Source organism: Podarcis pityusensis, assembly GCF_964106645.2.
Source record: "Podarcis pityusensis genome assembly, chromosome: 7".
Lineage (NCBI taxonomy): Eukaryota > Metazoa > Chordata > Lepidosauria > Squamata > Lacertidae > Podarcis > Podarcis pityusensis.
Window position 1 is genome coordinate 65396855 of NC_138031.1, and position 14599 is coordinate 65411453.

The window sequence follows — 14599 nt, forward strand, 5'->3', positions numbered from 1 at the left end:
GTTGCACAATTTTGCTTCCTGGATGCAACTAGAGACTGGAGAACAGGGTGACTCAGTGATTCATAAGTGAAACCAATGCTTAGTGATGTAATCCAGAGGCCATGGCTGCAGCCATCTATGAAGCTATTCATAACAAGAATAAAACTACTGATCAAGTGTTTAACAGAGTATCTCTGAATGAGCAACATGCTGTAATTCAGCGATGTCACATTCTGCTTGCATCATTGCTTTCTACAAAGCAGAATGTGCAACACCCTAAAAAAAAATGCTGTTAAAATTTTGTCATTAGAGTCTGACAATCATTCTTTATTGTCTACCACACAACTGTGGGCTGAGAGCCTATGAGAGGTTGCAAAATACGTGCATGGAGTAATGAATGTTGGGATTCTTGGTATGATCTCTTACTGTTGAGAGAGGTAACATCTCAGAGATCCCCTTTGAGACCCTGACTGAGAACTCTGGAAGTGGCAGATGGGAGAAAGAGCTGCTCCATTCCTGTCCTTTGGGTCATTGCCTCTAGAGTATGAAAGGATAACAAATAGGACCAAATCCCACCAAGAAACTAAACAAAGTAACAAATGCAGGGAGGACAGGGAGGGGAAGAAAATGAATATTAGCCAGTCAACAGGTGCAAGAAAAATCGAATTTATTAAGCTTAAACTTCCCCAACATCTCAGCAATCCTGAGTTCCTGAAAGAATGCCTTTCCTCACATTTACCAGCCTGTGTATTGAGAACATATAGTTCAGTATGATTTGCAGGAGTTTCTCAAAAAAATATTCCAGAAATACAAGATGTCTGCTCTACAGTAACTTGGAGCATGGCTTTCAGTATGTCTTCCCCTGTTCTGTGGAATGGCATTGTGGCAGAGACATGAAAGGCACCCAGAATCTGTACCTTCCAGAAATAACTGAATACGTTTTTGTTTTGACGAGCATTTCCATCTGGATAAAAAAGCCTGTCTTAGGTTTAAGAACAATACAAAATTAACCCCTATCTTCAGTTGTTTTTGTGCAGTCTTTAAAATGATTTTAACTGGGGGGGTTTTATGGTGTGTCAATAAATCACCTTGAAATGTATGTAGGTGATTCATAAATTGTTATTAATAGCAAAAACTCATCAAAAGCCTTCTTCTGGGTGCAACTGCATTCCAAAGTAAGGCAGATGGTGACAAGGAACAGGACCCTTTAGGCTGTGGCACTATCTTTCTTCCAGAATTAGATGGCATGCTCCTTAGAGGCAGGAATCACTATATGTTTTTGTCTATACAAGGTTATGTATTGGTAAGTTTATTTTCGTTTAATTTGAACTATTTCAGTGTTTCAAATTATTGAGCAATGGTTGAACTTCTAGATGGTCCCACTCCTAAAAGACCTGTACTTTGTCAGCTGTATTGGCTGCAAGTCTGTTTCAAGGCCCAATTTAAAGGGCTGGCTTTAAACCTTAAAAACCTGAATTGCTTGGGTACCTAAAAGGACACTTTTACCTATATGCATTCACTTGAACCTTAAGATCATCTTTAGAGACCCAGCTCTTAGTTCCCCCCACTAAATGAAGTGAGGTGGAGAGCCACCTTTTTGGTACTAGCACATTATGGAACAACCTTCCTGTTCCATACACCTCTTTGTGCTAGGTGCAGCTCCCAAATAACTTGCATCTTATGGCCTGATCCTGATTTTTTTAAAATAGAAAAACACCTTTTCTAATTGCTTTTATTATTGTACATTTTAATTATTTGTGAGCCGCCCAGTTAATAAACGTTAAACGTTAAAACGTTAAAAAAATATTCTGAACATGATGGGCAGGGGTGCTCATTATCCAAATCAGCCAGGTGGGCCCTATGGACAGGCAAATGGATTTGTGTGGTAGGGTGTGAGTAGAAGGCCCGAGGGATAACTATCCAAAATACTCTGCATGTTTTTCTTCAGATCTGTCTATTCTCATGTACAGCAGGGAGATACAAGCCAATGTAGTAAAATCTCCACATACTTGACAACATGGCTGCTTTCAGGTTGGTCCGCAGATTACAGAATACGCTTTTTAGAAGAGGAACTGATTTTTATTTTTTTAAATGGAACACTAGCCTAGCAGAGTTTACTGAGCCAAACTGGAAGTCTGTACAACTCACTGTTGGGTAAAATAATGTTAAAAAACACAACAACACTGAAGGTTTATCATACTGGTTCACACCATCAAAAAGACTCTCTTCCTTTTTTAAAAATAACTAGGAATAGAAACTTAAAACTCATTTAAAAAAAAAACATGGTACAATGAGATGGTTGGGTGGAAAACCAAAAATTGGCCTAGATTCTAAAATGTAGAAAAAGTTCCGCAATTGCTTCTGGTATGTGAAGATAACAGTCATTTGGAAGAATATCATCATGTGTGTTTTTCTGTACTTTTTTTTTTGCCTAAGGCCTAAGAGTCAATGCAAGTGAAGTTTGTAGCTGAGACTGAACTTTCCACTTGACACCGATGGAAAGAGCTAATCCTGTTATATCTACACTGAATCATCTAAGAGGTATACCAGATTGAAGTGTTAACCTCCTGACCTTTTCTATAACTGTTTTAATTTGCTATGTCTGCAAATGAGGAAATTAAGTAGAACAGTCTCAGGATAACTAGTAGTGTTTACAGGAAAACTGCAATTTTAAAAGGATTTGTAAAGCTGGAATGAAGTATTTCCTGGGGGAGTGAAGGCAGGGAGATGGAGGAGAAAGAGAGCTACACACTGCAGCAATTTTAAGAGGTGTTAAGAAATATTAGTTTTATTTTAACCAGTTCACAGCTGAATATTTATTCTATAAAAACTTTACAGATTGTACAGTTTATATATAGTTCAAACTACTAGAACAACAAAAAAAGTAGGTCCCACAGATGCAAAAATACTGTACCAATCCAAGGTAAAAGCAGATTTACACACTGTACAACTCTCCACTAGGATGAGGTGGTCAGGCTCCAAGTATAAAGTTCCAAACTGTACAAAAATAATGTCTGATTCCTTCCCCCCACCCACCCGCCCCCATTCTTCATACATTCAGTAAGATTGCAAACAGATACCCAAGTATAGATATCTGGAGTCGGGAATCATCACACACCCCTGAAAGGAATGCAAAATAGGTATTGTTTACAAAGGTCACTCTTGTGCATCAATACTGCATATTTTATGCATGCTGATCCAATAATGGCAATCTGCACATGGAAAACAAGCTTTCATGGGCATAGTGCCTTTCTGGATGCAGTCCCATGAGCACAAAAGGGCACTGTGTGGGGGGCGGGGGCAGGGAAGAGAAAATTGCATCCAGCATCTGGGTGGTTGCAGTGTGGTACTCTTGTATCAAGTATGCACTGCCAAACAGATGGATGATTCTTCTAACTTGAAGGCAGAGGAGCCGATTCCAAGAACCCACTCTGACATGAAATCAGCTGACAGTGCTGATCGTCTGGCAGTGGAGATCCTCATCCACTGCAGAACGCATGCAGCCTGCTGCTGCTTCGTGGAAAGATCTCTGGATCAGGGCCATAGTGTATAATTCAAACTAAAAACAAAAGATATTAAACATCTAATATAAGGTAAGGTTGTTTTTTTTTTTTTGTAAAGAAAGGGAATATTTAATAGTGTGCCAAAAGAAATTTTAACTTATTAAATTAAATAAAATACATTTTTTGGTGTAATTCAAACAGAAGAACAAAAAGAGCAAACCAAAGAATCAAAAAACAACAACAAAAACTTATATAGAGTTGTTTTCTCACCCAGCAACAGAAGCAATTATGTAGTTAAAATAATAAAACCCGCTAAGACTAAGCTATCCATAGTATATATGGTATTTCAGTGATTCACTAATACTGCAAATGAAGCTTCTTTTTCAACGACAGACTGGCTTCTTTATGCTCTCTGGGTAGGAATTGGGCATCCTCCCCCAAACAAGAAGGGCTGAGTGTTTTTTATAGCATAAATCCTGAGCACACTCATTTTTTTAAGGAGGTGGGGATTGGGGGGGGGGGCAGGGAGAAGAGACAGAGAAAATAGACCATTTAATTACAGGGTTTTCTTTTAAAAAATAATTGTTTGTTTTTTTCTGAATGCATCATTACTTGAGGTATTTAGAACCTTCCTCAGAATTCAAGGCAATGCCTTCTTCTCAACTAACTCTTTTTGGGCAGTGAAAGTAAGGGCTGGCCAATACCCGTTTCAATTCTGTACTCTAGTGAAAAAATATCTCATTGCTTCAGGACCTTCCTGCCACATACAAAATAACGCAACACCTCATTTTATCCACCTTTTTCTTCCGATACAGTACTAGCCAATGATAAAGTAGAAGACAAAAGTTTGGTAGTGCACTCCATTATAGTTTTTTTTTTAGTTCGTGTATATAAAGAAATATAATATATATATTTATAATCTATATATGGAGAAAGGAAATTTGTTCAATGCTTAACATACAGTACTTCTTTAATTTTTTTTAAAAAAACCTTGACAATAAAAAGAAGTTCTCCTCAAGCTTTAGTCCCACTCTTTTCTGAGCGTTGGACTTTTAAATTCGTTTAGAGCATCCATAAAACCCAGATGTCCCAAAGTAAATACAATTCCAGTGTCAATGAGCATCTCTTCAAAATTCATCAATCTTCCTCTGCAAATATTTCAACATTGAGTCCATTCCTTGAGCAGAACCCCAAATTTTCTTTAGAACTTCACACTCCTTGTCATTTGCTTGTTCCAAGTCCACCTTCATAATACTACGAACTAAACCTTTGGATTCTTCAAGTACCTACATAAAATGAAGAAGATACAATAAGCATGTGGTTATACGAAACAGGAAATATGGCGTGGTTAGGCATAGTGCAAAGATGAGTGTGTGTTGTACACTCATTGGTTAGGGCAGGTGGCTTCATGTCGTGGGTGGAGGACACTGCCCCCTTTGCAATATATGAGAGGAAGGGTGAAGCTCAATGGCAGCTATTCTGTTGCAAATGACAATTTTAATGATCATTTTGGCTGCTGTACGTTTTCACTGTATATATTGATGGAGGCCACCATCCAATATATCAATACTTATATAAATAATTAAATTATAAGAGAAAGAGAGCAGGTAACAGGCGCTGCAAACAGAGGCACCTCGCCACCAAACACAATACATAGCCACACTAAGGGAGGAGACAGATCACTGAGGGACGGGAGAACTGAATTTTACCCATTCCTGTGTTAAGTGAATGGCTACCATTTGTTTCCATGAGGGAAGGGAATCAAGGCATGCATAGTCTTCGAGTGGGGGTTTACCCCTCTCTGCATTTACCTGATCTGCTTTCTGTTTCTCAGCCATGCTTGAGAGGGATGGAATGTTGGGAAATGGCTGGCTAACATGGACAGAGAGAGACTTGAGGAGTCCCTAAGCTTTATCCAGGGTGGCGCTGTGGGTTAAACCACTGAGCCTAGGACTTGCCGATCAGAAGATCGGTGGTTTGAATCCCCGCGACGGGGTGAGCTCCCGTTGCTCGGTCCCTGCTCCTGCCAACCTAGCAGTTCGAAAGCACGTCAAAGTGCAAGTAGATAAATAGGTACCGCTCTGGTGGGAAGGTAAACAGCATTTCATTGCGCTTCGCTGGTTCACCAGAAGCAGCTTAGTCATGCTGGCCACATGACCCGGAAGCTGTCTGCGGACAAACGGCGGCTCCTTCGGCCAGTAAAGCGAGATGAGCGCCACACCCCAGAGTCAGCCACGACTGGACCTAATGGTCAGGGGTCCCTTTACCTTTATCCAAGGACAGCCCAGCCTCCTCCACCTCAGCTTTCCCAACCTGATCAGGAGGGTCTGAAGGGGAACTGTGAGCAGGCTCAACTAAATGTGTTTACAGTTCACTGCACAATCAGGGACATTACGCACAATCATAATATTTGGTAACTAGAAAGATGTAATTCTTCCTCCAAGTTAAATAGGCCATTGCTCTCTTTGTCTGCCACATGGAGAGTAGAAATGAGCAAGTCATGAGCACCTGTCAGATGGATGAAGGGAAACACCTCAAAGCTGATGGTAAGGTCGTCTACGCCAGCTGAGCTGAAGATAAGCTGGCATAGCTTGCTTATCCTGGCCCAGCCAGCTAAGCTGAATGCAAGCCTCTTCAAAAGGAGTGCAACCAGAGGGTTAAGAAGTAGGCTTCAGACATCTGAAGGCAGCCCTGTTTAGGGAAGCTTTAAAAGTTTGATGGACTATTGTATTTTAATATTTTGTTGGAAGCCACCCAGAGTGGCTGGGGAAACCCAGCCAGATGGGCAGGGTATAAATAATAAATTATTTATTATTATTATTATTATTATTATTATTATTATTTATTATTATTGTGACCTAGCAACTTGGCTTGTTTTCCTTCCGCAGAACAGCAGCAGCTGCCTCACTGCTGAACAGGATTTGGATCTGGTGTAACTCTATGCTGACAACTTACACCAGCTTGCTTTATGCAGGCTTCCTGTGCATACAATTGCTCCCCAAATGCCTTAACTGTGCTGGAACCCAGGTGTGTGAGTTTAAGAATTATGACAGAAAAATAGTATTTTCAGTAATGATTATGTAACGCAGAAAAAAACCAAATAATGTTTGTTGCATCTCTGACTCTGGTTCATTAATAAGAAGCTCAACCTATGCATAGCGTAGCCAAGAGGGTTGCATTGAATACTATTTTTTATTATGTAAGTAGGACTTATGCAGGGTGGAACCCTGTAGATTTAACCCTAAATATTTCTTTGTTGTGATGGCAGGGTGGTGGGGGGTTGGTTATTTTTGGTCTGTCTTATCCAAGCAAATATAAACAGAAACAAAACACCACTTTGGACACTCTGTTCAAATATCAAAGCAGTTAAAAGGAGCTCTTTCTATCTACAGTTTAGAACAAGATATTTTTGGCTAGCTACCTCAGTACAACTGTGATCCTTACTCTAAAATGTAAGACTAACTTTATAAAGCTGCCGAACTTCACTTTCCAGATTTATATAAAAATTCCCACAACATGTGAAAGAGCTTATTTAAAAGCTGTATTACAAGTGTGGACAGCTTTCAGGTGGACATTAGGATAGTTAAATGTTCACGGGATCAGTTCACACTCACTCCCCCCTCCAAACAAGCTGTTCCATGATGTAGTTGGGCATGACTTTATGCAGATACAACAGCTATTCTTGCATTCATGGCCACTGGGGAAAATGCTGGCATAATTACGGAAATTGCTTCTACCTGCATATTTTTAAATTTAATTTAATTATTGTTTGATTTTATACCCATGTTATATATCTGATGTTAGCTGCCCTGAGCCTAACTTCGGCTGGGGAGGGCGGGATATAAATAAAAGTTTGTTATTTATAATGTTGTTGTTGTTGTTATCACACAACCCAATTGGCTTCCCCATGTTTTGGGGCGTATTCAGGGCTTAGGAGGGCTCAGCCCTGCTCAAACACTGAGAAAATTCACTATGCGAAGTGTTCCTTAGCCACTATAATAACTACAAATCACTTATTCAGCCTTAAGTGAAATAAGGTAAAAGAAACTTACAACTGAATTACATGTGACAAGTTCCTTAATTCGAACCATGACTTCTTGTGTGAATGTTCCTGGCCAAAAAACTTGCGACACCAGTCCCTTGGCACATGCTTCTTGTGCAGTCAGCTTCCTTCCACTGAATAACATTTCATTCGCCTGAGGAAAATAGCAATGTTTTTTTGTAACATGAAATATGATGAGGTTATCAAAACATTTTGAATACAAACCTTGCTGTTTCTAGAAATGCCTCTACAGGTTGGAACAATTTACTGGCCTGGACTATTTCTTCTTGTTTTGTTTTTCCTTTTCCATGGACTGAAACAAAATCAAAGACTAAATCTACCACTAATAAATATTTGGTGCTAGCGTGCAAGGCCCTGTCTAGAAGTGACACAGTTACAGTGCAAGGGGTTTGGCATGGCATACAATTTAGGTCTCTCAACTGAATTGCTTTTAAAATGTGCACTCTGCTAAAATCTCAGTATAGATCTTTGCATCAGATAATGAAGGAATTGGGAAACAACCATTAAAGAAAGAAAGAAAAATCCCAAACATTCTTAGAAAGGTATTTTTTAAAATATATTTTCTTCGCTGTCCTCATCATTGTTGAATAAACGATCAAAACAAGCAAGTATGCCCTTAATTACAACCTTCACTGATTCAGACTGGCTTAGTTGATTGACCAGCCAATTAAAGCCTGTAGCACTAGAGAAGCATGAAAGCAAATGGCATGGTGGGATAAACAGAAACTCTGCATAAGCAGCAGATACTAAATGATGATGCCAAAAATTTGCTTAATAAATAAATAATGCTCTTAAAAACTTTTTTTATCCTGTAAATATATTACATACTTGAAAGATCCTGCAAATACAATGAGTTTCACATTTTTAATTGGCTTGAATCTAGACAGTATTATTCATCTTTAATTATGAAAATTTGGTATATTTTCATATTGGATGCCGATGAGAATTGCACACCCAAATTCCTCACATCAATGGATCTTGTAGGTAAAGTTGTTGGTGCCAAAGTAAGGTAAACACATACTGCATTGTGACATATCCATTTATAATAAGAGACTATGGGGACAAGTAGTGCATAAATCATCCAAATAAATAAATAAATACCTAACTTGTTCCTGAAACAGAGCTCGCTCCATTCAATGAGAGCATCTCTTCTTTTTTTAGACTGAGACAAAGCATTATTATAGGCAGATCACAAACTTTGAAACAAAAGTTTGTAAAAATAGGCACTTTGATTTCTGTTGTTCTTGTTTAATCTGGAAAGTAGTCTAGTTCGTACAGGTAAAATTGAGAACAATTTCCACTTGAAATCATTTCAGCTAGCAGGACTTTGGCTTAAATGATCCAGTGCTATCACAGTCCGCTGCCCATTTAAGTTTCAGCCAAACACCCACTTGCATACATTTGAGTATCAAACTTCTTTGTGCATCAGATTATGGCATACTGTTTTTTTCAGTGAAAGCCATGTTTGATTGCACGCAACACAAGCAAGTTTGGGTGAGGACACAAATGCCAATTTTTATTTTTATGACTTCAGAAATGGGACAAATTGGGGGCCAAACAGGACAGGGGGCTCTGTACTGCCAAAATGGTACTGTTCCCCTTTTAAAGGGAAGGGGTGGCAACCCTGGTTCCAATGCAACTGAGCTGCTACTTCTTACATAAAATACTGGGGATGCCAATTGTTATACAAGTTACCATGCAAATATTATAGATGTATTTTAATTTGGACACACTAGCTTTTCAGACTTTAAAATAATGGCTTGAATGGATTTAAACTGTGATAAAAATTTCAGATATTGTGAAAACTGAAATATGGATAGTGAATTCAAATTAATTTGTGAACTAAACATGATGCATGAAAAGAGCCGACAGACTGAACATATTTTAGCATGACTAATACTTGGTTAAATAATGGAGTGGCTTTGAGCCATATCACAAAATGACTCACAGACATGCAAATGGGCGTCCCCAAGTTTACAAATGTGCAAGCTAAGGCTCAAGAATATAAGATCCTCTCTCATGGCTGTGGGGTGAAACAGTGCTAGTGTTGCACAAGAAAGCCCACAAACCTTTGATTTGTAGCCATAGTCTCACCAAAATGTGTTATCTAATATCCAACCGCACAGTCACTATCAAATATACCATAAAAAAGATGTTTATATATGATTTTTTAATGTGTTAAAGATCCCTGATGCCAGGAAATGTAAAGCTTTTTTTTTAAAGTGTGTTATACAAGTTGAAAGGGGAAGCTGTGAATCATATAAACAAGCCGTGCAAAATTCCAAAATGCATGTACACATTCATAAACTCAAAGCATGATGAAGACCCTCACCCAGGAGTCCAAAACTCAACTAGCATTGTTGCAACTTCCTGAAATCAAAGCATTTTTTTTTACTCTTTGGAGGGTTGAAGAAATTTGAATAATTAATACAGAGACTGTAACGAGATAGCCACACAAAGGACTTCTCACAACAAAGGACACCCAAAATGTCACCAGCGTTATCACAAAATCAAATCAGTGCTACTATTTACATATGCCATTCAGCTCAGTTTACAAGCTTGCTAAACTGCAATAGTTCCACTGATGTCACTAACATCCAAATCTTGACAGGACCATTACTATCCAAAGGAGGTATTTACACGCCCAAAGAATGTTCTGCATGAGCATCTATGGAAATGTGATTACAGCTGTAAAATCACAGGAGGTTTGGAAATTCCTTTTTTTAAAAAAAATAAAAAAGGGGGGGAAAGGAGAAGCAGCAGCTTTAACAATTCCTATACATCTCAAGAAAGAAAATGTAAAAAGGCAGGGGGAAGGGTGTATGAAAACACCAGGCTTCAAACAAGAAGCTGTGATTAGATATCAGAGGTTTTCCTATTATTATGTTATCTGAACATGCCAGAATGCAGATATAAGCATTTCAGTGCATGAGAAAATATGAGCAAAAACTGAGCTGTCAACTTTTAAAGATGCCAACTGATTAGACAGAAACTCTATTCAAATGTCATCAATTTTACCCTGTGTAATTAAATGCATTTCTAAACCTATGAGAGTTTTATCAGCAGGAGCTTGCAGAGAGGAAGACTAAATTTAAGCAAACGTTACTTCAACAAAAATGAACGGTTCAGCCACATGTGTTTACAATGGTATTCAAGACCAATTAAATGTCATTTATCATTACAAATGATACTGTTCCTTTTTGACAATGGGAAATCTGATCACAGATCTGCCATGTAATGTGTAGTTTAGCCTTCCTGGGAAGCCAAATCCCATGACAAATATTTCAGTGCTGCTTATTTCTGTCTATCCTGGGGAGGGGAGAAACGACTACATTGGCATTTTTATTATCGTCTATTCCTAGCTCAAGCAAGTCTGAAATATCTGTGAAGACCGCACTGTAGGTCTATCAATGAGAAGCAATGCCCAGCCAACGGATTATTTTGCCCTTTACAATCATGCATCTTGGCTCTGAGTATTTGAAGACTTGTTCCCTGCCTTGCTAGACTTTTCCCACCTGGCCTGGGAGGGTGGGGCCCTGACAGCTACAAAAGCTGAGGCTGCTGAACAGAATCCTTGGGTCGGGTATTGTTTGGGCGGGAGGTCGTTGCTGTTAATTTTTTGTGCCTTTATGTGGCTCTTATATTGTTTAGTTTGGTTGTGTACTTTTTGATGTTTTGTCTACTGTTTATGACTACTTTTGTTATGTTTGGAGTTACATAATTTTCCATATGTTGTAAGCTGCCTTGAGCATGGTGTAAACTTTGGCAATACAAATAAAATGACTGATTGATGTATGTATGCAAAGACTGAATATATTTTTATTTATTCCAGAAATAATACACAAAGCTTTATTATTTTTATACAGTGGTGCCCCGCAAGACGAATGCCTCGCAAGACGAAAAACCCGCTAGACGAAAGGGTTTTCCGTTTTTCGATGCGCTTCGCAGGACGAATTTCCCTATGGGCTTGCTTCGCAAGATGAAAATGTCTTGCGAATCTTGAGATTTTTTTCGCTTTCCCCCCCTTTTTCTAATCCGCTAATCCGCTAATAGCCTTTTAGCCACTAAGCCGCTAAACCTTTAATAGCTGCTAAACCGCTAATAGCGCTAATCCGCTAATAGGGTTGCTTCGCAAGACGGGAAAACCGCTAGACGAAGAGACTCGCGGAACGGATTAATTTCGTCTTGCGAGGCACCACTGTACTAAGACTTCTTTATCTAATAATGTGGAAATGGTACCAACTGGGTGAATCTGATCATTCCTGGATAAAATTACAAGCATGTTGGGATAAGCAATAAAGTAATGTCTACAAATGGAGACCATTTGTCTACAAATGGAGACCATATTGTACCTGACAATATCCATATTCCAACAAACAATTCGCTCCACTTTTCCATTCACAATGAATCAGATAATCCAGAGTCTATTCTTTCTTATTAGAACCTGAGCAGGCAAGTTTCTTCCTGAATACTAATTCTATTGCATGGCATCTATGGCGTTGCTTATACTTTTTCTCCAATTTAGTAAGTTTTTCAAGATCCTGTATTCATTCTCCAAGGACTTTTAAACAAGGGCTGCCTGACTAATAAATATATCCCACATTAATATCTTGAAGGCATTCCCTCATGTCCTATTCATCACTAAAATGATCTATCACTAATTCATTAAATTTCATAGATATAGGGGGAAGTGATCTAGCTAAAGTGATTCAAAAACTTGTAGAATTTTGTAAATTATATATACATTTGAATCTCTAGACAAGGGGAGTATCAATAACGGTTTAAACTCTCTATGACACTGGAAGTTAAGGTCTACGAAAGCTTTGGGGGGAGGCACAACTACCAAGACTCCAGGCTGTGATTAATATAAGCTAGGCACCAAATGTCTCCTTAAATCAGGGTTACAGTTGCCAAAACGGAATGCCTAGTTGCTGTTTTGGGGCCAGATGCCTCAAAAGTCATATTTTTTAATATAACTTTTGGTTCCTGAAATTTGTTCTGATTGTGCAGATAAAATATCAGAGAGAGAATTCAACAGGATGTGTTGTTAGTATGTGAAAACCGTCAGGATCCAAGGATCCCCAGGCATGCACCTCCAGATAGTAGAGACATCAGGTGCCATCCTGGCACCTGGGTATCTCCACTTGGTTGCAAGTGGCCGATGACCAGGTACAAAATGCACCTGGCAAATTTTGAACGCTGCATGTATTGTATTTGCAGGATGTGTACATTCTTTTACTTCCATCCTGATACATACTCCTTAATGAAAGTATACATTCATCCTGACCAAATTAAGCTATTAACAAACAAGCTAACATACATAAATTATATTTCAGACAAAGAAAATCAACACAGCTAAATACATAAAAAACGTTTGATTAATCAGTATGAGAATTTTTTACATTTCCGAAGCCCTTGTTAATTATATTTAGTTTTGATCTCGCATCTCTTTATGACATAGAAACTGGATCACTTATTTGAATCTGAGGGCTGATGGCTTCTACTCTGAAAGTTTTCTATTGTACATGGGCATATGTCAGGGGTATCCACTCTTCCCATTACTGTTTGCTATAAATATGGCCAATGACTGTAGTAGTAAGAAAAGAACCCATTACTTTCAAGGCTGTTAATCAAAAGGACAGAGAATTTAGCATAAGAAGCTTTTCTGCTATTTGTCTAGTCCAGAAGAGTCAATCTCAGCATTACTTGCAGAAACAGAACCATTAAGGAACGTATCCAGACTTAACATTAATTGCAGTGGGTTGGATCCAAAGGTTCTCTTCCGCTGGAATGACTCCTTTAGAGAATTGGAACCTTTGGGTCTGACCTAGTTAAGTCTGAATTATGTAATATGGGTATTCCTCCAGGCTGCTCTGCTAAATTACAGAGTACTGAATGTTTCTCCTGGGCAGGTATACGGTGGAAGTACTGCACCTCGGAATATATATATGTTTGACTCAATAGGAAACATTTCATGCAAATAATTTCCCTTCAAGCAGCTTTAAATGTGGAAAGATTTAAAAGCTTGGACAAGGTGCAAGTTACTTCTAACTGGCACATGGCTGCTATTTGCTTAATGGTGCTCAAGTGCTACCTAATTCTGTTTCACTTGCCAGGACATTACTGATAGATACTTACAGGCCAAGATGTTTCTGGTTAAATACCCTACAATTGTAAGGCTATTTTGAAATGGAGGCCTGGGATCACGGAACCAGCTTTATTACAAAGCACAACAACTTAGTCACCTATTCAATTTTATGAACACTTCAAAGAACAAACCGTTTTTTATCTTTAGAGGATTTTACAGGGCCATGTTTCCCTTTCAAAGTTGCAATGGTCCTTCCAGCTAAAGGTAAGGCCAAAGAGTTAAAGGCACACCCATAAACTAAGGCACAGGCCTTCAACTAGTAGGTCAGGACCCCAAACTCGGTTGTCAATAGCAACATCACCAGTTAGTTGTCTTAAAAAGAAAGAAATAAGCCATCACCTTAAGAGGAGAGAGGGGGGGGGGAGGGAAGGGGGAGGAGATTGAAATATGGATCTATATAGTAAAATAAATAAAAGTGGCTCTATGCTTCTATATTCATAAACCCAACACCTAGGTTACTGCACCCTGCCATTCAATAGGCCTAAGGATATCGTTGCCTTGGGATAACTCAGTCGGTAAAGCATGAGACTTTTATTGTGGTTTCAAAGCCCTACGATGGGCAAAAATTCCTGCATTGCAGGGGATTGGACTAGATGACCCTCATGGTCCCTTCCAACTCTACGATTCTACAGGTCACATGCTGCCAGAAGGGGTGACAAGCGTGTCATGAGTCTGAAAAAGTTGTCCAGAAGAAGAAATGGAAGACAATGATTGATTGATTAGATGCAGTGGGACATAATTGACATTTCCACAACGCTAACAGCAGGCATAGGTAATCTCGGTCCTCCAGATGTTTTGGGACTACAACTCCCATCATCCCTGACCACTGGTCCTATTAGCTAGGGATGATGGGAGTTGTAGTCCCAAAACATCTGGAGGGCCGAGGTTGCCTATGCCTGGATAACA

General features: G+C 39.0%; 2 protein-coding genes across 3 annotated transcripts in view; one reads left to right on the forward strand and one right to left on the reverse strand.

Moving 5' to 3' along the window:
- Positions 1–12126, forward strand: part of RPP40 (ribonuclease P/MRP subunit p40) — a 39080-nt gene extending 26954 nt beyond the window's left edge. Inside the window, exons 10-14 of the transcript XR_013988924.1 lie at positions 2416–2520; positions 6371–6509; positions 8010–8087; positions 11378–11413; positions 11754–12126. The gene's annotated coding sequence lies outside the window, so the exon portion shown is untranslated. The remainder of the gene's footprint in view (positions 1–2415; positions 2521–6370; positions 6510–8009; positions 8088–11377; positions 11414–11753) is intronic.
- The window catches only part of CDYL (chromodomain Y like), a 104635-nt gene continuing 92775 nt past the window's right edge, over positions 2740–14599 (reverse strand). For both annotated transcript variants that reach the window (XM_081014853.1, XM_081014854.1), the window contains 2 exons: positions 7535–7678; positions 2740–4768 (listed from right to left, as the gene is read on the reverse strand). In XM_081014853.1, the coding sequence (XP_080870979.1) occupies positions 4610–4768; positions 7535–7678 (303 nt within the window). In that variant the 3' untranslated portion in view covers positions 2740–4609. The remainder of the gene's footprint in view (positions 4769–7534; positions 7679–14599) is intronic.